This window comes from Ambystoma mexicanum, chromosome 6p (assembly GCF_040938575.1).
Source record: "Ambystoma mexicanum isolate Mex_15411 chromosome 6p, UKY_AmexF1_1, whole genome shotgun sequence".
Classification (NCBI taxonomy): domain Eukaryota; kingdom Metazoa; phylum Chordata; class Amphibia; order Caudata; family Ambystomatidae; genus Ambystoma; species Ambystoma mexicanum.
The window spans coordinates 967,148,027-967,172,333 of record NC_090935.1 but is presented as its reverse complement, the minus strand read 5'-3'; the positions used below and the strand labels follow the sequence as shown (position 1 = coordinate 967,172,333).

Below are 24,307 nucleotides of genomic sequence, written 5' to 3'. Positions count from 1 at the left end.
TCTATCGACCATTAGTTTGCCCAGCTCACTGTTAACATACTGTTTCCTTTAGACTTACTTTTGTTTATAATCTGTACATTTGTAGATATTTTGCTTTGTATTCATACTTGTAATTATACTGTATAGTTTGTTTTGCCTGTAACATTATGACCTACCTGTAACCTTGTGAGCTTTGTATTTCCTTATTGTTGCGCCCTGTTACCTCGTGTGCATTAAAAATAAACAAGTTTTCAGAACCTATATTATTGAGCTTCTGGGTACCTTTTTGTCATGACACAGTCTCAATGACATGCTGTTTCTGCTAACTAATGTATATTATGTAAGATAGTATGTGGAATTAATGCATAGTGAGAATTGTTCCTTACATTTTGCCCTGGCCAGAGTGGCATTGCAAAGGTGTAACAAACCCAAGAAGGAGAATACACTGCCTAGGGTATGCCAATGCAATCCATGTATCCAATTGATTTATCTTTTCATTAAGGTTTACTTCAATAAATAGCAAATTAATGGCATACAGTTGTAGCTTGTCGACTTGAGGGGTGGGATCAAGGCTGCAGTTCTCTTTTTGACTGCCCACACAACCAAGTCAAACAGTGACAAGCGAGAGAAGCAACCATAGTCACGTCTAATGTTACTCTTATCACCCACTCCTTATAGCCAAGTGGAACCACTTGGGAGGCTAGGTGGGTTAACTAATTTCCCAACACACTAAGACTTAGGTTAAAATGCAAGGTACATGTAGGTACTAAGACTGAGGTTAAAATGCAAGTTACATGTAGGATTGAATCAATAAACAAGGAATCCAAATGCACTCTAAAAACAATTAATCATAACTTACCCACTATACTTTTCTCTGGAGCTGGAGGCACAATGTAACCAATATGCATGTATTTTCCTGCCAATTTACTATGCAATCCAAGAAAATCGCTGAATCTCCTTTTTACACAGAATTCTTTTTTATTGAACATGGAAAGAGAAGTCTGTAAAAAAAAACAACCAAAAATGTATTTCCAGAAAAATGTCAATCGTAACCATAAATTAAAGTGAACATTTAACAACTGGACAATGGAAGCTGAAACTATAATTGAGGAATTACCTTTGTCGTTACTTTGTACGCCATGAATGCATTCATGCCATCACCTGAAGAAGAAAAAAAAAAAAAAAAAAAAAAAGAAAAGAGCTAACTGAAGACACAAAAATTGCAAAAAGTGTTTTGCAAGTTAGTTTGGTTAACAAAAAGAAAACTGTAAAGGCAGTTTGGATAAGAGTTAGGAAGAGGTGGGGAAAGCAGTACTCAGTGCAGTTTTTTGGCAATACTATTTAGTGAAGATGAAACAGAATCTATTTTTTAATAAAGATTCACATTTGCAGACTTTCCACTATAAAGCGTGAATGGATTTAACAATCCATTGGTCCGTACATCAGTGACTCATAACCAAGTTCAACAATAAAGCACAGAAATAAAATTGAAGGAAGGGGCACGCTCACCAACTTTCTCAGGATCAGAGACCCCAATGTCAATATCAAAAAGGTCTCCATTTGCTTCCTCTTCAATCTAGAACATAAATACCCAAGGTCAGTGACTGTAGCACTTACAAAACACCTACATTTATCCAACTGCAAAAGGAAAAGCCAGGGATGGCATGAAAAGAGAAGCAAACACTACAAACAATTTTTTTTTTTAAAAAACACGGCAGTTTTATTGAAACATCCATTCAAATTGACATCCTCAACTGGCCTAACTTCCTTCGTCGTATTTAATAGATTCCAACTTTAGGGATCTATCTCGCTTGCCATGCTACAGGTAAATTGGGAACATGCACATCATGACAGTCTGCACATCAAACTTAGGGATTTCTGTTGGAGATACAGCCCCTGCACTTTCAGAATACGATGGAGTCAGCAACTTGAATCATAAGCACACGAGCATCCCTGAACATGGAGGGGGACCCAGTAACCAGTTTTAAAAATACAATAAAAACACTACTGCACGAAAATAAAATTAACGGATTTGTTTAGCTTAACGTGTATTTTTTTTTGTACTTTAGACAAATAACACGTTTTGTATGGCCAGGGAACAAACAAACGTGACAAACAAAAGCCATTTTCCGGAATTAACAAGGTATGGAACATTTTCAAATGAGTCCAGTCTCACAACAGGCCCACCAGAGTGCCCTCTTCAGATAATGCAGTGGCTGCTCACTGCAATACATTTTTATAATGCTAGAGAAGGACAGGTCTGCCTATTGGTACTGCACAAAGTTAGCATGAAGAGACGGAGGGTAATTTATTATAATGTTTGCCATAAGGATAATAAAGAGGGCCAAGAGAATTCATCTGCACAATCCCATCACTCAAGACAGACGTCTACACAACTACCAATCCAGTTCCAAACCCAAACCGAGCACAGAGAGGTCATTGATGAGGCCCTTCATATAATGGACAGAGGATACCCCAATATAATACACATTAACCTTTCTTCAAATTCTTGTACAGATAGGCAAGCCATGCAACACTTGGTTATTTCAATACAAAAATATATATGTATTAATAATTTTTCATTCCTACAGTAATTCATCACCACATAACGTGACTTGTGCTCCATAAAACCATCACCACAATACTTCACAATTTACTCTAGTAATCACAAAACTATTATACAGTCCTGATTATCTAAACTGTATAAAGATCAATCTTTTGTTGTATGGCTACTTATTGCAGCCAAAAGTAACCCAACATGTTTTTTTCCTGAGGTTCAGTACAATGCATATAACGGATGAAATATCTTGCTCCAATCTTATTTCATATATGTCATGTCGCATAGTAGTGCACCAACAACAGACATGGAAAATGGTTTAACATTACTAAACGTTGTGTTCACGGTCTTGTTTTTCTTGCAATTTTTGAAATTTTTTTTTACAAAATGGAAAAGATTCTCAATACTCGCGAGAGGATAATGTTCTTAATATGTGTAAATAGAATACTAATTATATACACAAGCTGTCGAGAAATTGATACAGGTCATAAGCATTCTAAGATGGCTGCAGACAATACACCCTTCTCATAACAAGCCCTCAGTGGAGTCTGCGGACGTGCACTGTTAAGAACGTAATTACAAGCACAACCCATTAGAACAGCCTTTGCCGACAAAAGTGAGCGAAGATGAGTCACAGAAGCAGCACAAACAGAAGAATCAGGTTAGTACAACCAGGAGTTGTGTGTATTGGTCGACTGAGTTGCTAACTGTACAATGATCGGATTAGACCTAGCGTTTAAAAACGCTTCCATCACGGGCAGCACATTTTTTTTTTAACACAAAGTGCAAAGTGAACACGGGATAAGACGGCGCATTAAAACACCCCGATAATAAGAAGCTCAGTATGTCATTGATACGTGAATAGTTATAGCGAATATGCACTTTTTATTTTGACAGAAACAAGAATAATAGAAGAGAGAAAGACTACATTGTGAAATTTCCCATTGACTGACAAAGTGCAACAGCATGCACTGCAGAGGAGGGTCCCTTGGATGAGCTTTCTTACAAATGCATTGTTTTTCTAGACAATAGCCCTTTATCCGTTTGCCCTCATGAATTTGTAATTTTACTAGAACACCTGCATATATTTTTGTCCCCTATAGATTCGGTGCTGGAGACAGCATGAAGCTTCCAGTGCTGTACATTGTTTTGGCAACCGAATGAGTAACAAGGTGGTTCTGAATTGATACTGAACTGTCCGACCCGATGAAAGTGGTAATCTTCATTTCCTATTTAGGTGTTTCCGCCAGAGCTGTGAAGGAAGGTATCTGGGAAATGATATTGATAAACTTCCTTAAAATCTACTCAAAAGTATTGAGCACCAAAAGACTCAAAGGTCTGATTTTCCCTCATAGCAGTTCAATCTCGGTAAAATTAGGCCTCCCTAATAGTTAGGATTACTCACCGAGTGCCATAAAACAAGCAGCCCAGCCTTCCCTGTAGAAACCCCGATCAGATTTTTACAAGATGGCCGCTCTTTATCGCGGCGTGACTGACGAATGACGTCCCATAGGTAAACATGTTAGATGAGCTGCTTGAACATCAGTCTAATTCCATATTTATGTGGTTTAAAAACCAAGGCCAAAAATGGCCAGAAGGACAAAGGTGTCTAACTTTGAAAGCTACTTCGGGTTCCCTTTATACAGATAATATATACCTCAGGGATGTCATTTGCGTCATTACGCAATGACGTCATCGCGTCAGTCACACCACAATAAAGAGCGGCCATCTTGTAAAAATCTGATCGTGGATTCTACATGGAAGGCTGGGCTGCTTGCTTTATGGCACTCGGTGAGTAATCCTAACTATTAGGGAGGCCTAATTTTGCAGAGAATGAACTGCTGTGAGGGACACTCAGACCTTTGAGTCTTTTTGGGCTCCATACTTTTGAGTGGATTTTAAGCAAGGGTATCAATATCATTTCCCAGATACCTTCCTTCAAAGCTCTAGTGGAAACACTTCAATGCTGTTTGACCACGCAGGAGACAGTGCACAATAACAGATAGAAGAGGGAGTGAGTAACCCCGTCTATACGTTTGTTCCAATAACTTGTAATAAAGAGAAATTACTAAGTAGAATATTAAACAACGCCCTTATGGTTTGTTATAGATTTAAGTTTGGATTCTAAAAGTGACTACACAATAGAAGATTTCACCAGACTGATCTACGCGCTCTTATGAAAACACCCATTTCAAGGTAAGTGGGCCTAGATAATATGGAACATGTTATGCTCAATCCACATGGACACACTTTAGAGTATAGTTGACATTCAGAATATATTTGTCGCAACAGATGTTTGAGATTTATGCGCAATAGTATAGGAAACCGCTGTACAGAACTTACTAAGAATACTGGTTGGTCTGATACTTTAATACACCTCTTTTGGAGTCTTGCATATTTTGTGGATATTAAAATAACTAGGGTCGTCCTTGGCCAGGAGTGTAAGTGAGGAAATCTGTGACCACTTTCATAGGCAGATAGAAGACTTGCCTTAAAGCTACAGGTAACAATTAGCCCTGCACTTTCATACATCAATTAATTTTGTTATGTCTCATAAAGTGGATAGAATTATTTCCTAGAAATGTAAGAAGATGAATTTCCCCTGATGAAGAGCATACCTCTTGAAACGTGTTGGGGCCCAATCCTTTATTATGTTTGAATTATTATGCTTATTACATTAAAAAATCTTTTTTCGCTGAACTACCTGAAAGTGTATGAATAACAGCAATTTACATTGTTTTCTAAACAGCATTTGAGCTCTATATGAGAGATAATTTTATCTACATACAGCAATATTATTTAGCGATCAGCTATAGATAGTGTTCACGGGACAGGAGTTCCCCGTATTGGGAACAACTTCTTTTTCATAAAGTAGAACTATGAAATGTGTTTAACAACCTGTGCTTTGATTTAAAAACCATAAGAAAATTAGAATAGACAGATGTACTATGAATAACTAATTTAAGCTAAATAAATAACGTAATATTGATCAATAGTTTACTTTAAGAACGAGAACCATCGTTTCACATATGCAAGAATATATTTCAACATGGCTCTTCCAAAACAACCACGAATACAATGTACTATACGAACTGTACGAGGTTGAAATAGAAATTGTGTTCTGCATAGATATGACAAACACACACCGATTTCACGGTTATATATGAAAAGATATAAAATAACATTGCATATGCAGTTAGATAAAAAATTAGTGATTTAAGGTTCTCAATTAGTTAAGAGTCTAATCTAACAAGTGGTCTGTTGTTAGTAGACAACCATGATACACGTGATACGTCCATCAGCAATCATGTTAACTTTATCGACGTACTGCTGTATCACAAAATCAGCCTTAGACACAGAACACCAACGGGTGAAGTAACATGAATAAGAACACGTAAACTAAGTTGTACCAGGCACACAAGACTGTTGAAATGAAACTATGGACTTTTAAATTATAGATTTCAAAGAAACCGCTGTTATACAATAGCAATTTGGTTTGTCTGTAGACATCAAGTACACATAATCGTGGCAAGCTGGTGGATCAAACAGATGCAGACATAACCACAGCCTTTTAAACATATGACTGCTATTTCAAAATAGGCTCGGAAATCGCTGGAGAAATAGCCGCGAGACACAAGTAGGTGAATCATATTGAATACTAGCTGCGGTACCCAGCGTTGCCCATGTCCTGATCGAGTGGTGTCTCATGTGCCCTGGGGGATGTTGCTGTTGTCCTCAAGGCAGCAAGTCTTGCTTCAGTTTGCTCTGGCATCTCATTTCCTCTGGAGTAAGTTGATCTTGGCCTCTGGTCGGCAAGTTGTGCTGCCGTTTGTTGCATTTCAGAAGCTCTTGATTTTCATTTTGCATCAGATGGAGCTTTTCCAATGTTCTTTATTTGTGCGGCACCTTTCAGTCACTTAATGGCTCCAGCACATTTGAGAAAATGTCTAAAAAATATTGATTGTGCTCTCTTCCCGTGAATGAACGTAAGTACACTGTAACCTTGCTATTTCACATATTTGGAGTGGCGTGATACACAAAGAAAAAAGAAAAAAAATACTTTGTTATTCCCTTTAAACCTGTTTTAATTAAACAGTTTTGAACTGTATATAGTAGTAATACATTTTAAAGGAATAACCAACATATCTAAAATGTTTTACAAATTGTAAGGGGTAACCATCTGCACAGGCTGCGCTTGTTACCTGTTGTATGCTCACTAGGTGTGATAAGTTTGAACAGAGTTGATGAGGAGTGTTCACAAAAAGACACAACTGATTTATGGTGCAATTGATTAGTGAATCAAAAAGCCCAGCTTTAATTCCTCAAGTCAATACTAGGACATTTTGATTTAAAGTGCCCCAAAAACAAATGATACATTCTTGGTACATATGGGTACACATTTCATGTAAGAAGCTTAATACTAAAAACAGATAAGTGCCGGGCAGTGTCCTGCCGGGCAGTGTCCAAAACAAAGTACATGCATATAATGCCAAAAGTACAGAAAATGCCAAACAAATGCCAAAAAATGCAGAAAATGCCTCAGATGTCTAGAAATACAGAAAATGCCGTCAGGAAATGCGAAAAAATGCCAACACGTGTTTCAACCTATGAGGTCGTCATCAGGGCATATAGGTACATATAGTACATTGGGCTATAGTGCTGATGCTAAATACATTTTGCATCAGATGGAGCTTTTCCAATGTTCTTTATTTGTGCGGCACCTTTCAGTCACTTAATGGCTCCAGCACATTTGAGAAAATGTCTAAAAAATATTGATTGTGCTCTCTTCCCGTGAATGAACGTAAGTAAACTGTAACCTTGCTATTTCACATATTTGGAGTGGCGTGATACACAAAGAAAAAAGAAAAAAAATACTTTGTTATTCCCTTTAAACCTGTTTTAATTAAACAGTTTTGAACTGTATATAGTAGTAATACATTTTAAAGGAATAACCAACATATCTAAAATGTTGCTTCAGACACTTTTCCAAATGTTGCCTCCTTCTAGTACCTACTGTAGTGAATCAGAGTGAGCATCAGTAAATGAGGGTTTCTACGGCGTAACATTCTTGCATCCAAACAGACTACAATCTTGCCGCAGACAAATGAGGAATGCATACAAAATTTGGTAGACGTGGGCTCAACGATGTGGATTTGTATAGCCGGACAAACAAACACACATTGAGCTATTTATATAAAGAAGATGAGAACAGTCATATTTACTATCACCCTGACTAGGTCCTTGTGATGTTCTCTGATAAAACACATTTTTACTTGTTCACAGGCTTTAAATAGATTTTGAAAACAAAAATCAAAATAAAACCATATGAGAACCAGGATGACAAATTGAGGTGCGTGGTACTGAACTCAGTGCTAGGACACCATAAGTCTAGTTAGGCTGTCTATTGTCAGGCTCAAACACACCCAAAGACAAGACAATTGAGTCAAGTTTAGAAATTGTGGTATTCTAAAACAATTGCGTAACAATGGGAGTGAACCAAAAGGATATTAATAGAGTAACATGACCACTTATTTATGAGCTTTTTTTTATACATTTTATAATATTTTCATTGTAGGTTGTCGGTGCGCAGACTATGTGACACGACATATTGCATGGCAATTGGATCAAAGCTATCAAATAGGATTGGAGCAAGACATTTCATTATTGTAAAGAAATATCTTGCTCCAATCTTATTTCATAGTATTAGGATCAATCTTTTGTTGTATGGCTACTTATTGTAGTCAAAAGTAACCCAACATGTTTTGTTCCTGAGGTTCAGTACAATGCAAATAACAGAACTTCTTCAGGGGCATTTTTAAAGAAAAAGGACCTGAAGTTGCATTATTTGCATTATACTGAACCTCAGGAACAAAACATGTTGTGTTACTTGTGACTGCAATAAGTAGCCATACAAAGAAAGATTGATCCTTATACAATTTAGATAATCAGAACTGTGTTTAATAGTTGAGTATTGGGATTACTAGAACAAATGCAGAGGTTTTGTGGTGATGGTATTATGGAGCACGTCACTTTAAATGGGGATTAATTATTGTACGAATGTAAAATCATTTATAAATATATATTTTTGTATTGGTATTAACAAGCGTTGCGTGGATTACCTATCCTTACAAGGATTTGAAGAAAGGTTATTGTGTATTATATTGTGAAATAGACTAGGGGCAACCTTTCTCATATAGTGTGTTATATGTTTGCAGGATACGCCTGCATGTCTTTTGGTCCCGATAGGCCTCTTATTCGCATTTGGCACAGTGGATAAACACCTCAATACCACTTGACTGGAGTACACAGGTACTGTCCTGAACTGGTTCTCAGCCTCTCACAGAATGTCACCAGGCATTTTAGATGGGCAACCTCCAATCTGGACACTGTTCAGTCACATGCAGAGTCCCACAGGGTCCAATACACAAACCTTAATACATCGGATAAGCAGTCACCACAAAGTTGTACCTTGAAGTCAACTGTGTCCGAACATCACCCACCTCGGGTCACCTATCCAAATGTACATGACCAAAACAGAATTTGTGCCAATTGGGGAATTTGTCCAACCAAGAGGTGTTTTAAGGCTGGCTAGAAGAATACAAGCCCCAGCTGGCCCAACTAGCAAAGTCCCAGCCCCAGGGAGCAACAATACCAACATACCAGCTTCCCAACAAGACCAAACTGCTTGGTTACAGTTCTCACTCGCATAAAAGTCAAGCTAGATTGGTGCAGAGTATTATATCTGTTTTCTTTTTTAATTCAAAAAGGGGGCATCAACAGGGGCATGTCACACAATCCCTATGCTGCGCTTCTAAAGTGTCATCATCCACAATCAATTGATTTTCTGTTGCGAGTACATGATTTTTCTTTTCATGAGCATATGTCCAAAATTATCTGATCACTTTGCCTTCTGCGTGAGGTCAGAAGAAAAACATGCACTCTTATTTTCCAGCTCACTGTGGAGGTTTATTAAACGAAAGGTGAAAACTCCTAACCCTCCCTATTCCAACTAAGGTGCTTGTCATTGAAAGTCCAGATCACGTTCAGTCCACTGTCCAAACTAACCTATCCCAACCCAACCATTATTAGAACTGAGACACAGGAGAAGGACTCCCTTATTGTGCGAGTTGCTTTTTCACCAAGTTTAGTTCAATAAAGTATTCTTAGGTAGTTCTTGGTAACAACTTTTATCAATTCATGCAGTCTGGAGACTGGGTTTTTTCAGTTCTCTACTGTCTCGTTCACTCGATTACTCTTTTTCTTCTTGTTCTATCTTATCCTGTTCTAGATGGAATCATCCCTTTCCTTTCACGGGGCATGTTTACTACTTTCTCCTTACTCAGATTTAATGTCCATGCTTCATCTCGACTGGGACGAGTAGGAGCGTTCCAGTAATGATCTTTGATCCGCCCCCCGGGTCCACCACTTTCCCAGTTGCCTGTATTGTCCAGCGATAACGTTACTGGGGTTTCTAACAGACTGTGACCCTCTTAGCTTGTCGGCTTGGCTTCTCGTTTCTTCAGTCAGTTTGCTTTGCAGTATCTTAATGGAAGTAGTCCACCAGCAACTTGCTTGTGATCACACCACCACTTTCCACTCATACAGGCTCAGGACGCCTTGCATTCACCTTGGTCTTGCGCGTCTCCCAACCCCTCCAATGCCACGTATCGGAAACTGCACTCTGACTTCTCTCTAGCATCGGACACTGCATATCCAAGTTTCCTTCAGTGTTCCTCTGCCAGCTGAATCTCACAGGTTCTCTCATTCTCAAGGTCTCCGCCTATATGTTTTATGATGCTGCCATGTGACTTCCCTGGTGTAGTGTCAAAGTCCTGCCTCTATGTTCGATTTATACTCTGTATTCTTCCAGTTGTTTTCTTCAACTCAGTACCATATAAAAGTGTTCCTTCTTTGGTGCAATCACAGTGTTCGGCTGACAATAACAGATTCTAGTTTGTTCTTCAAATCTCCTAGATACTTTGAAGGTGGATTATTGATACGTTGTTTAGGGAGTTCCTCAGAAGAATGGGAGTCCTTGTCCCCAGAGGGGGAGTCCTTCCCTGTGAGGTCCAGCTTGCTTCTACCCTTAGGGAGGGTATTGCATAGCGTGCTCACCTCCCTAGCCTCACAGGGAAAGGCTCCACCCTGGGGTTTCTGATCTACTTCGATTCACATGCTTTGCATAGACTAGCAAGCAGTACCCGATGATGGCGGGTGAGCGGAAGGGACAGTTATGGAGTACATGTTTTTAAACTGCTTGTCCCACTTGTGAATCTGTTCTTGCTTGTAGGTCTACACAAAGGTCTACACAACAGTGCTGTGTGAAAGTGTGCACCAAGCTCGAGATTGAGGGTTCACAAATTGCTTCTAGTGGGACATTAGAAATGAAATCAAGCGTACCTCGTGTAGTGTATTTTTGGGACAAAAGGAAGGGATTTGATTGGTAGTGTTAACATACCTGTAAACACCCAATGATTCATCTTGCAATTTTTTACTTTGTGATCGCTTGTCCCCGCTGTGCCTGATGCTACTGAAACAAAAGAACTGATCTGTTTTCCTAAATTCCTTAACTCTGAGGTAAAACACTACTTCCCTACGTACGTCAAGTGTATGTAGTGCCCTCTAACTACCGTTTTGTGGGTTTTCAAAGAAAGCTGACAATTTGATTAGCTGACATGAAATTCTGAAATATAATTTGGAGAGCGCCTAGGGCATGTTCATAAAACCACCCGGTGTTTGTGTATAGAGACACATGGCTCAGACTTTGTTAATACATGAGGGGCACAAATTCTTCTAACAGAGGTGACTGCAATAAGAAAGGCAATTTTGTATGAGAGTTCCAATAGGGGAGATTTGTGAATGCGTTTTACGCCCTCCATGAAAGCCTTGATACCCACCACCAAGATATGAGAAGTCATTTATAACGTTATTTAGAAGTCATTTATAACCAAGATACTTAGTGTTGTGATACTATGTATGCTGCCAAAGGCACCTTGAGTGAATTGAATACCAGAACCGAGTCAAGTATATTAAGCAGGTAAGTAACAATGTTTGTTGATGAGCAGTCAATCAGGATGATGTGTTTTTGTGATCAGACCAGAAACTGCGTCATTTATTGAAGTATCAATGGCTGGTGTTTGGCTTTCTTGCCTCCCTCAACATGGCCTTAAATCGTGTGGGAAGTTGTAAATGACTAAACTCTAGGGCCTGTGGAGTCAAACTAAAGGATTGGGTGAGTTATCTGTCTTTGTTATGTTAGCAAGTTTCACGAGTGTGGAAGTTTGACTGGTGGACACAGTGACATGTTCAACAGATGGGAGATCGCCCACGTGTGTGCAATGAGTATCATGGTTGGGTGTCCCTTATATAGTTTGTGTACCACCTTTATCGGCATCGGTGCGTTTACAAATATCCCAGACCAACTCATCCATAGTGCATTGGCTAGGGACCCCTTGTTCTCTGTACTTGGATGCAAAGCGCAGGCATTTTGCATTTTTGGGGCTGTTGCAAACAGATCAATGTTGGCCATCCCCAATGTGCAAAAACCTGTGGGTGTACGGACGTTTGGTTTCCCACTCTTATTTTTATCGGTCCTCGGTTTAAACTTTCTCAAAACAATTCTGTTCCTTGGGAACATGCTGTGCTTGAATGTGGATGCTCCTTTGAAAATACCACTACCAAATCTTTTGTGTAAGAAGGGACAGTGCTAGTGAGTGTGTTGCGCCTTCTTTGCGGATATAAAATACGACTATGGTGTTGTCCATTGAGGAGGATGCTCCCCTCCCCCACATCAAAATGTTCTGAAATTAGCAAAAAGCTGTTTTGAATGCTGGTAGCTAGCAAGTTTATGTCCTGTATAGCTTGTTGAGCTGACCACGTTTCCTCGGCAGTGAGGTGTTGACAATGCAAAGCTCCCTGTACGCACACCACCCGGACCGCCGTCCTGCCCGGCCAGTCATGGATGCATCTGTTGTGATGGTTCCTTGTACGGGAGTGTTGAAGAAAAAAAAAATATCTCCCTTTTACCTTGTTCTGTCCATCGATTGAGATCCCTTACCACCTTTTGTGAGACCACCACTAGATTATCCCACTTGGCTGATCCTTTGAGACCACAGCTCAGCTAGACACTGCTGTATTTGGCTGGCCTCTAGGAACTATACAAATACAGTACGCCATCATGCCAACAAGCTTCATAACTTCTGTGACTGTCATCTGGCGACCGGCTGTGTACAATGGATTTGAGCTTGAAAGGCTTGCACTTTCTCCTGAAGAGGGTCATGTTGTTGCTTTATGTGTGTCTAGCATGGCCCACAGCAATGGTCCGTTTTGGTTTTACTTCCTCGTTGATGGAAAACCCTAAGCTGTGTACATTTACTGTTTTCTGTGTGTGCATTAGACACTTCATTGCTTCCCCCCCCGTGTTATTAGTCAGTTGCCCAGATACAGGCGCACTGGGATAACCATGCGGCGCAGGTGAGCTGCCACCACTGCAAGCCCTTTAATTAACTCACAAGGTACAGAGGCAATTCCGAAAGAAAGCAACTTGAATTGAAAATGTATGGTCTACTTTTAAACAGATGTTTGCAATGAGCTGCGAACAATAAAATGTGAAAGTATGCATCTTTTGTATCCTGTGTTGCCATATATTCCCTCTTTAATAGTTTTATGACCTCTTGGAGGTCAGCCATTCTGAATTTCTGTTCGAGACATTTCTTTGCTGTCCACATGTATAACACTGCAATTTTTGTTTGGTCTTTTTTGGGAACTAGTTTGATGGCTCTTTTTGGTCAGCACGTCCATCTCTTCTTGGAATACAGCAAGATGATTGGGCAGCTTTTTCCAGTATCGTGGAGGTAAAGTTGCATGATTTGGTTAAATGTTCCATGCGATACCGTTCCTTGACTGTGCTCAATACCCACTGGTCCAATGTTATTTCCTCCAATGCGTGGGTTAAGGAGGTCATTGGTCTCCATCATGGGGAAACATGGGAGGGGACCACTACTACAAAGTCACTGTTTTGTGGCAGAGGATGCCCCTCTGAGGATTTGGCATCTGCCACATTCATATAGGCGTTGTGTTCCTGAGAAATCTTGTTGTGTCAGTTGACTAGGAAACCATGGGTTTCCAGATAGATGTGTGTAGTTGCTTGTGGACGGTGTGTACGAAAAGTCTGGCAATTAACCAAGAATCCTCTCAGTTGGTATGAGTTTCCTGCGATGGTACCTAAACATCTGATTGTCTCTTGCACTTTGTTGGCTTTTTAAAGGGTCTCTTCTATTGCTTTCTCTAAGAGGATTGCTTCCTCTACTGGCATGTCCAGTAAGTAGGTTTCAATAAGAAAAGGTTCAAACACTGGTTTGTTAGGCGCGCCAGATGTGGTTTATTGAAATTGTTTAAAGGATGTCTGTTTTCACAGATGCTTTGAACAAAAAGGTCATATTTAAAGTCCTCTGTCTGTTGTTTTCACAGATACTTTGAACATGGAATGTGGAATGTTTCCTGCCAACATTCAATACTCTTGTTTATAGGGCTCCCGTAACCCTTGATGTCAGTTTTATTCTCTCGGCTCGCCTCCCTCCACCCTCAGCAACCCTGGTACCTTCTCTGCCTACGGATGTGCTACAGTAGGATGGTGTCCCGGCTAAGATGTTGCTGTTCTCCCTTCTCCACTGAATCACCAGCAGATATGCATTTGCTTCTTCCCGACTCTACAGTCTGCATTCCCTAGCGTTCCAAGTGGAGGATATGTTACTCCGTTCTGTCTTGGTCTCCGTGTAGTTTCCCAGGTCCCAGACCTGCCTCGGCTGCAGCGTGGTTACACCACCAGATAAGACGAACTTTCCGTGCCCATCTTTTTCTTGGCTGTATCGCTTTTCTCTTTTTTTTTTATAAGAGGGTCAAAGTTATGGGATAAGAGTTAGTTGGTTAAAATGAATGGGAAGGTCAGTGTTAATTAAATTAAGGGCAGGGGTCAGGATTAAATACATCAAAATTAAGGGCAGAGGGGATGGATTAAATTAATTAAAATGAAGGGAAGTCGAGATAATTTGATTAAAATTAAGGGTAGGGTCAGGAAAAATGTACTTTAAACTAAGGATTTTTTGGAGGGGGCTGGGGGGCGAGTGGGTACTTGCCAAAAAAGGCTCACTTACCTGCAGCTCATGGTCCTGGGGCCCAGCTAGCAAGGTGGCGGGAAGCTCCAAATGTGTGCTATTTTCAGGGGTGAGTAGACTGCAGACTTGGGTTTAGGGACTGGAGCAGTGTGGGCCCTATCCACAGTTAAGTTCAGAGACAATGTTGGGATCCCAGGATCTTCTGGAGCAGTCTTCCAATGCCAGCTCCATATTACTGCGTTGTGCATCTTCAAGGACACCAATAATGCGAACCGCTATTCCTGCATGAACGCAACTCCAAATCGTCGCACTTTGCCTTAACTTACTTCATGTCTTTGGTCCAAATGTTAATGGTGCTTTGGATGGCTGAAATAGTGCCTTCAGCAGAGCACATTCTACCCTCTGCTTTGTTGATCCTTTAAGTCTCCTGTTCCAGCTCGGTGCGTATAGAGGGGAGATTGACAGTCGGACAGTGTCCTATGGAAGGAGCCGGCTGCCGATACCAGTGTGAGGGGCAGATCAGTCGTCGCAAATGACTGGGGTTTACTTCACGGGCCACGTAAGTTTACCGCGAGAGGCGAGACTTCATCAGTATCGAGGAATACTTCCTCCGGAGAGAGAGATAAACGGACCACCAAGAAAAGGACCGCTCACATTCCTGAACATCCACTTACACCTGAGCCCTTAAGCCCTGGAGCCAGGTTTCAAGGTTTGGGCTGGATGCTCTACTTTACCTGATGGGAACAGTGACTGATGACACTATTGAAATTAATGGTCCTGAAGATAACTTTACTGTCATTGAAACCGGTCGACCCCTTTCCATGTGACAATATCCTTCAATAATTCAGGATACTGTGTGTTTGAATTGACCACCTATGTCGAATGCCTAGCCGACACAGGACTTATGACACTGAAATGATTTAACTACTCACATGAGAGTCACATTAGAGCTGGACTAACGAACAGCTATTGTAGTGGTTAACTCGTGTCATCCCTTATTTGTTTTTTTTATCCCACTAGGTTTTTTATCCTACTTCGTTTTTAAGTTCTGCAACTTGCTTCTGTGCACATACCTCATTGGGGGTGAATAAAGTAAGGCCCATGGCCAAAAGGAAAATTCATCTTCGAAATGTCCAGAATGTTAAAAGGTTATGATACGGCTGAATTGTTTTTACATTTTCTGTGATAAGCACATTGTAGGCATAGGGACAGTTATTTTCTCCCTCTTTAGATAGCCGCGCGCATCAGCATGGACCTAGGGACAGCATCATCCTACAGGGATAGGGTGTACTGCTGACTAGGGACAGTGTTAGCAGAATCATTTGTTGGCTGTATGAAAAACTCATGCACGCACGTATGTGTGCTCTACACCTGTTCTTGTGTGATATAATTATAATATATGGAATATCAAACAGTAGAGTCTTTACCCAGTAAGGGTGTTAAAATTGATTTTATCCCCGATTGTTCTCGTGTTTACCTCACTGCCCAGCTAGCCCCCAGGTCCCCATCTGCACTCCCCATCTGTGGCCGAAACACTGGTGCAGGCAGCTGCAATTGGCATCCGGGGAGCGCCACACAAATCTGCAGTGTAGGCTGTAGCGCAGTGCAGAACTTCAGTGTCCCAGCTGCTGAGTGGGTGCCACCGCGGCACTCTGATATCATGAGCTTAAGCTTTTGTTCGGCCAATTGTCCTTTGGATCTGCTCTGGAGAGGGTTTTCAGTATGTATGAAACAATTGTTCAGAAAATAAATGTTCTCGGCTCTCTGGTTAGACTCTTCAGATAGGCTTGTAGGTTTCTGTAAAAGTCAAAATGTCTCAAGTTACATCAGGAATGTTTTCCTTATTCCTTTTCCACCACGTTGGCCACTTTCTCGCTATTGGTTTTAGATCTTCAACAAGTGGAATGAACCCTCCAGTCCATACAAGTGTTACTTATTTCTCGAGGGTTCTCGGGACCCCCTCGGTCTTTCAGGTTTCGTTAACCTCTCTGGCTGTATCAGTGTTTCCTGCCAACATTCAATACTCTGGTTTCTTGGGCTCCCATAACTCTCCTGGTCAGTGCCTTTCTCCGTTTCGCACCTACTCTGCTTTCGGGTGTGCTCCAGTGGGATGGCGTCCTAGCAGGGATGTTGCCGTTTGCCCTTCTCCATAGCGTCACCAGCACAGATTTGTCTGCTTCTTTGAGACTTCTGAGTAGGGCAGAAGCAGATTTCCTCATATTCAAAGTGGAATATTTGTTCCTCCTTTCTATCCTGGCCTCTGCATAGTTTTCCAAGTCCCAGACCTGCCTCGACTGCAGCATGGTTACACAGCCATTTAGGACGGTTCTGCTGTCCCAGTCTTTCTTGGCTGTATTGCCTTTCTCTGTGCCAGCCTTCCAGCCTCTGCCTTCTCTCTACGTCTCTCCATGGTACATTAGAGACTCGCCTCTGAATAGGATTGGTCCTCCTCAAGGCTCTTCATTTTTGTCAGTTGCTGAGAATATCAGTATTACCTTGAGCCAACGTTAGGACAGTGTTTCTGTAGTCCAACTAAGGGTTTAGTAAAACCATTCAACTGAGACAGTACAAGACTCCACTCTTAGTATGAAGCTGTACCAACTGAGTTCATGGAAGCGCAGACAGAGCAGCCAGGCTTCTCTTAGGAGGGAGAGAGGGCTGTAGAATCAGTACAAAGAAATTGTATTATACATATGGTCCAAAGAAAAATTGACACACTATGTATTGTAAAAATAAAGGGTTTATTTTTACACAAGCAGACCAAGAGATTCTTGTTAAGTACTATCATAACGCATGTGAACACAAAAACACAACACTATGTTTTAAATACACAGATCAAATCACATACCTTATTTAGAACACCTAACATTATTTCTAGGTAAGTCAGACCTTTGTATACACATTCAGTATAGAGTACACCTATTCTTGGGGAGTAAAACCATAAGTTACTTTCAGATTACTTTACAGTAATACCAGTGTAGTAGACCCCGTCAGTTATGCAGTGACCCTCAACAGGAAATCACATAGTCAATCAACTTGCAAATATACGTTTCTGAATAGTGCAACACAGATTCAAAGAACAGTATATACCTCTACTACTTTTGTGATAAAACAGTTATACTAGGTGAGTAAGACCTTTTTGGTGTAATATACAATTATGGGTGCTTTTCAGCTCAGTGGAACACAGGCTAAGATAAGCAAGAGCTCTTTAAACTAATTTTTTATGTACCAGGCAGACCACGGTTAGCTACGCCTAAAGGAACACTTTTCAGGAATGACACACAGCTATTCTAGCCAGGTAAGACCTAATGTTGTAACATACTATTACAGTTGCTTTTTAAGATCAGTGGAACACAGATTGAGATAAGCAATAACTAACTTGTTTTAGGATTGCACACAGCTGACACAAGAAGTAAAACCTATATACTTTTTAAAGGAGCTATCAGCAACTTACGAGGGAAGTATAACCTTAGGCAGACTTATTCTGGACAGGCTAACAGCAAGTCAGGGGACTACAAACCCAATTGGGAACACTCGTACATCTATCCTAACAGTGATAGTAAAGTAAAACCAACAGCATTACTTTTGGGAAAGAGTCACAGCCAATTAACAGGTGAGTAACTTAACCTTATATATGCTTTTCAGATTAGTGCAACACACATTCAAGGTAAGCAAGAACATTTGTAACTGTGCGCTTACAGTTACCAACCAACTTCTTTTACAAGTAAGTCACGTTTGAACACATTCTTTTCAAGGTACAAACCTTTTTGTATCCAGTCCTTCCCTTACTCGATAGCATGAGTACACTCAGGAGGCAGTAGAAGGACCCTAGTGCTCTAGGTGCCAGCTGTAGCCAGGGTGGGATAGGGTTCAGTTGCAGGCAAGTTCCGAAGGAAGACTGTTTAAACAAGTAAGTATTTCACTTTAAAGTTAGTTGAGGGTCCAGGGACTTCAGAGAATACACCCTAGGGGGATTCCGTAATGAACTGGATGAGTGGCTCCTAATCAAAGAAAAATCACCAAAGATATACAGAAATCACAAAGGCTTAAGATAGGTAAAATACTGCAGCCACCACAGTACCTCAGCACAGAAGAAGAGTTGCAGCAGGAAGACTTCAGGATCTGCAGCCAAATAAAATAAAACAGTCGATGGATTCCTTAGTCAAGAAGACAGAAGATAGGACTTTTGAAGCAGGTATCACGGAAGAAGGCTCAAGGCAAGAGTTTCCTCACAGCTGGATGCGGCTCTGGATGTGGTGCCTTTTCAGGAGCACAAAAGACAGAATATTGCCGGTCAGACCCTCGTCGTTTGCAAGGTCCAGCACTCTGTTGAGAAGACTTTTTGGACTGGAATCATGCCTCTGTAGATCCAGCAGGATGCCCACGAAGTTTCAGAAAAATTTGCAACTCAGAAGACTGTGCACTGCACAATGGCTCGAGGTTGCAGAGTATTGGGATACTGCAGCCCCGCAAGGTCGCAGCACGACGTGGGATGGCTCAAAATGCAGGTCTTCTGGGGTCTAGTGGGTTCCACCAGGCTCTGGGTCGGCTTGTCGTTTTCTGAGTCTCCAGGTCGATTGGAAGGAAGGGATACAGCAGGCTACGGTTAAACAGCAGGTTCTCCAGTCGATGGGAATCGTCTCTGCTGCGGTTTCTTCATCTTCCTCTTCGGTTTTGGTTTCAGTGGTGAACTACCTCCTCAGCTACCAGGATCAGACTTTCATGCAGGAACCCAGCCAATCAAACAGCCTTGCAACATTCAAACTTGCAGGGGTTGGCAGTCCTTTCAGGACAAAAATCACACCAAGGAATTTCCCACCCTGGATGTCAGGCGAAGGAACAAGAAAGGACATGGAAAGCTGAAATTAAGACAAAAGACGACATGGGCCTTTTTTGGTAAAATGAGCACCCATGGTTGCCTTTACCGGGGCAGTGGAAACAACCCGCGTGAAAGGTGCATTGAATGAATAAAATGGTTCACTGCCACCAGCCATTAAAGAGAAGTTTGTCATTGCAACTTAAATGTTACATTTAAAATGAGAAAGGGAATACGCAGTATCTCCCCAGCACGCCACATAAGGTGGGGGGTGTTGGTCTCACCCAATAACAGTTAAAAAGGATCCAAAGATCCTACCTTTAGGAACAGTAGCTCTCACAAGATTAGCCAGAGAAAGTTAAAAGGGGAGCCCCCTAGGGCAATCCAGCAACTTACTGCCAAAAAGAGGTCAAAGAGGATAACTTTTAAAAGACACTATGGAGTCTCTTAAAAATGACACCCATAAAAAGAGTAAATGACTAAGATTCCCACATCCAGCAGGGGGCGCAGAAGCATGGAAGCCTGATCCGGCGTCTCCATCAGGCTGATTCAAACGACCAAAGATCAATATTTATTACTATTTCCAGCCCTTTTTCTCTGCGTTCCTGCCCTAAAGCACCCTGGGCACCTCTGGACCAAGTCTCCTTGCAAACCGCTTACCCTTTCTACTAGAATGCAGCTTTCCGATCCCCGGTGCCTGTGAGCCACCATGGCGCTTCCTGTGAACCTCTCCTAGGTCTACCTCCCTCCTGCCTGGTACGACAATCCCAGCTGTCTCCTGCCCTCTCAAGACCTAACGCGGCGGAGACTGATTGTGTATTTCAACGCAGGAGGCACAGGGCCAAACCTTCACAAGACCCGACAACTATCTCCGCCACCTCCCGCCTGCACACAACTTAACGCGGCTGAGCAGGATTGCACTTTTCTACACAGCAGGCACAGGGCCAACTCTCCGTAAGATCTGACGGCGTGACGCACGAACAGGATCTACCACTGCAGGCACACCGCAATGCCTCTGTCTCCCCAAGCCTGATCTGGGACCATACCCGAGCGCTCAATCTGCCGTCCCGGAGCAGGGATCGCCGCACCCATCTCCCCGACCGTCAACTGGAGGTGGACGCATCAGCCACTCAACTACAGCTGACTCTCCCCCTCAGCAGCCCCTTGCTCGAAGTGCTCTTCTCTGGCTCTTCACCATGCGTAGTGTCGAACGCTCCACTGTGACAGTACGCCTCACAGCAGTTTGGTACCAGGCGAGATTGGAGTGCTACCACCGCAGCGCAGAGCCACATCGCACACCTCCTACAGCAGCTGCAAGCCCCAATTCTCTGCCACAGCTGGAACCACAGTTCTACAGGACATTACGCTGTGCCAGTAATTGCACCTGTGCAAGCAACTTGAAGAATATAAGTGTCCTATCTGTCTCCAGTCATCGCTTGCATACCTACTGTGAAACCCACATATCACTCCACTCACCACCACCTCTGTGGTCTTACCCCAGCGACCACCTTGAACCAGTTCTGCAGTTGTGTAAGCTTCTGGGGAACACGTGAGCCTTTATTTACAGCAGTCAGCGCAGGCGCACTCACCCCTCCCCACTGGACACCTCCAGCGTGCTCTTCCTTTCCACCACCACCTCTACCACCTGGGACACAGAAGCACCGACATCTAACCTGGAGTCGTCCCCCCCCACCACCACGCGGCGCACTTTGGATAGCCCTGCACTGCAGTTTTTTTCGCTCCTACTTCCGGACTCCCCCAGCTACCTTCATCCCAGCAGTCACCAACCGGGTCCACCGGTGACATCTTCATCCTGACTCTCTCAAACTGAGGACTTCAGCCTGCCCTCCTGCGGATCTGGACACTGGTAATCTGGCCCACTGCCATCCGACTCCTATCGCACCACCAGGCATGCGCATCCCCAACCACCACCTCCCTCCACGTTCTTTCCCCGCACCCCACTTCCTTTCCTGGCCTTTCCTCAAGACCCTCTACCTCTTCATCATGACCATCTCCACATTCAACCTTCCCTCCCCACCTCACCCCTGTTCTACCCCACGTCCACCAACCTCACCCACCCCAAGTCAACATCACAACCTCCTCTACCTCCCACTCCCCTCCTATTGTTGAAACCTCGAGTGTCATCGACATCGCCTTATGGAATGTTAGATATCTCTGTAACCAGACTGCTGCCGTACTGGACTGGTTTCTACAGTTAAACCTCAATTTCCTTTGCATTACAGAAACCTGGATCCCCCGCCCCTTCAAATCAACTGTTCCTGCCTCACTCACTTCCTCCTCCTCTTCCTTCACTCACATTCCCCACTCTTCTGGACGTCGAGGTGGCATTGGTCTGCTCTTTCACCTTAAGTGCCTATTCTCCCCCTCTCCCACTCCTCCCCTCTTTTGAATACCTGTATAAAAACTTCCCCTCCGACCACGCTATATCCTTTCTCATCATCTACCGCCGACCCGGCCCCTTGCATCCTTCCACGACGACATTGACCACCTTCTCAGCCTCCTCTCCCCCAGCCCCACACCCCTAATTGCAACTTTAACCTCCATCTCTCCACCACCCACCAATCTTCCCCCCTCTTATCTATACTTGACTCCTACCTTCTCACCCCCCTCCCTACTGCATCTACTCACTCTTCCGGCTCCAGTCTTGACCTCATCTTTGTCTCTACCTTCTCTGCCCCCTCGGTCTCTAACCTTCCCAACTACCTCTCCGACCACGCCTTACTCTCCTCCCTCACTCCCGCCGTCTCTACTTCCCCCTCCCCTCCTCTACCTCTTTCTCCCGACGAGACATCCGTAACTTGAACCTCTGCACCTCCTCTCTTCCCCGTCACTCACTTTTCTTCTCTCTCTGCAGATGAAGCTTTGTCCACCCTATCCTCTTCCCTCTCTACCAGTCTTGACCAACTCTACCCGCTCACTCCCTTGCGCCCTTCCCGCAAACCCTCCCAACACTGGCTCTCCCCACACCTCTTATCTATGCGCCGTCATCTCCGTCGCCTCGAAAGAAGCTGGCTCAAACACTGCTCTCCAGCCAATCAATCCTCCTACTTCTCTTACCACGCCCTCTACGACTCCTGCATCAGTGCCGCCAAACGATCCTACTTCTCCAACCTCCTCCAGTCTCAATCCTCCCATCCCCGCAGAATCTTCCAAACCTTGACTCGCCTTTTCTCCTCCTACCCCAGACCACTCCATTGCCTCTCCTCACTCACCCTCTGACTTCGCTAACTTCTCCTCTAAGATACTCACCTTACACCAAAACATTCTACGTTCCACTTCTTAGTCTCCCCCCACCTCCCACTACTCCTCCCACCTACCTGTCTAACTTTACACCAGTCTCTCTCTCTGAAGTGTCCCTCGTTCTGTCCAAAACTCACCCCACTACTGCTCTCTCTGACCCTCTCCCCACTTCTCCGATACCCAATATCTGCCCTCTCCTCTTACCTTACCTCACTTCCTTTTTCAACATCTGTCTCACTACTGCAATCTTTCCCTCGGCCTTCAAACACACTACTATCATCCCTATTCAGAAAAAACCTACTGCTAACCCCCTCTTGGCCTCCAACTATCGCCCCATCTCTCTCCTTCCCTTCCTCTCTAAGGTCCTTGAACGCCTCGTCTACTCCCAACTCTCATTATTCGTCTCCAACCTCTCCTCTCCCCCCTACTCAATCTGGATTTTGCCCCAAACACTCTACTGAAACTGCACTCACCTCGGTTCTTAACTCCCTCCTCACGGCACACTATTCTAAACACTCTTCTGCTCTCATTCTCCTCGACCTCTCTGCCGTCTTGAACACTGTTGACCACCCTTTCCTCCTTGACAAGCTCTCCTCCTTTGGTCTCAAAGGCTCTGTCCTCAACTGGTTCTCCTCCTACCTAACCTTTCCTTTGCAGTTTCCTGGGGCGGCCACACCTCCACTACCCACCCCCTCGACTTCAGGATTCCCCTAGGCTCTGTACTTGGCCCTTTCCTCTTCTCACTATATACCTCCTTCTTAGCCCCCATCATCTCTTCCTTTGATATTTCCCACCACTTCTACGCAGATAACACCCAACTCTTCCTCTCCTGCTCTTCCTTCACTCCTGACCTCCACCTCAAACTCTCTTCCTGCCTCACTGCTATCAAATCTTGGATGTCTTCCCACTTTCTCACCCTTAACAGTGACACAACTGAAGTTTTATTCCTCCCTACCAACACCCTTCCTCCCTCCTCTCCCCCTCCTCACATTCTCTTTCCCCCTGCGCAACTCCCCTTCTCTCCCTCCACCCGCAACCTTGGCTTCCACTTTGACTCTAACCTCGCCTTTACCCACCACATCTGTCTCACCTCCCGTGCCTGTCGATTCCATCTTTACAACATTCGCAAAATCCGACCTTTCCTAACCATTCACGCTACTAAGCTCTTAATATCTTCCCTGATCTTTTCCCGACTCTTCTACTGTTCAGTTCTTCTCTTTGGCCTCCCCGCTTCTCACCTTGCCCCCTTTTAAATCCCTCTACCACTTGGCCATCCGTTTTCTGTTTCCTCTCTCCTTATGACTCCCTCTCCTCCTCACGCCACACTTGGCTGGCTCTCCTTTCACTCAACTCAAATTCAACTTCCTCCATCTCGTCTTCAAATCTCTTCATGATCTCGCCCCTTCCTCCCTCCTTTCATTCTACTCCCTCTCGCCCACTCTGTTCTGCCAACCACTTCCTACTTTCTGTCCCACCTGCACCATGCGCCCCTTCCCGCTTCCGCTCCTTCCAACTCCTTACACCGCTGCACTGGAATTCTCTCCTCCTCCCTATCCGCTCCATCACCTCTTATTCTTCTTT

The 24,307-nt window shown here is 43.3% G+C and overlaps 1 protein-coding gene across 1 annotated transcript in view; it reads right to left on the bottom strand.

The window, feature by feature from the left end:
- The window catches only part of SNX2 (sorting nexin 2), a 625,746-nt gene that overhangs the window by 450,582 nt on the left and 150,857 nt on the right, over positions 1-24,307 (bottom strand). The window contains exons 4-6 of the mRNA XM_069625578.1: positions 1,489-1,555; positions 1,097-1,140; positions 839-980 (exon numbers count right to left, since the gene is read on the bottom strand). Of these exons, the coding sequence (XP_069481679.1) occupies positions 839-980; positions 1,097-1,140; positions 1,489-1,555 (253 nt within the window). The remainder of the gene's footprint in view (positions 1-838; positions 981-1,096; positions 1,141-1,488; positions 1,556-24,307) is intronic.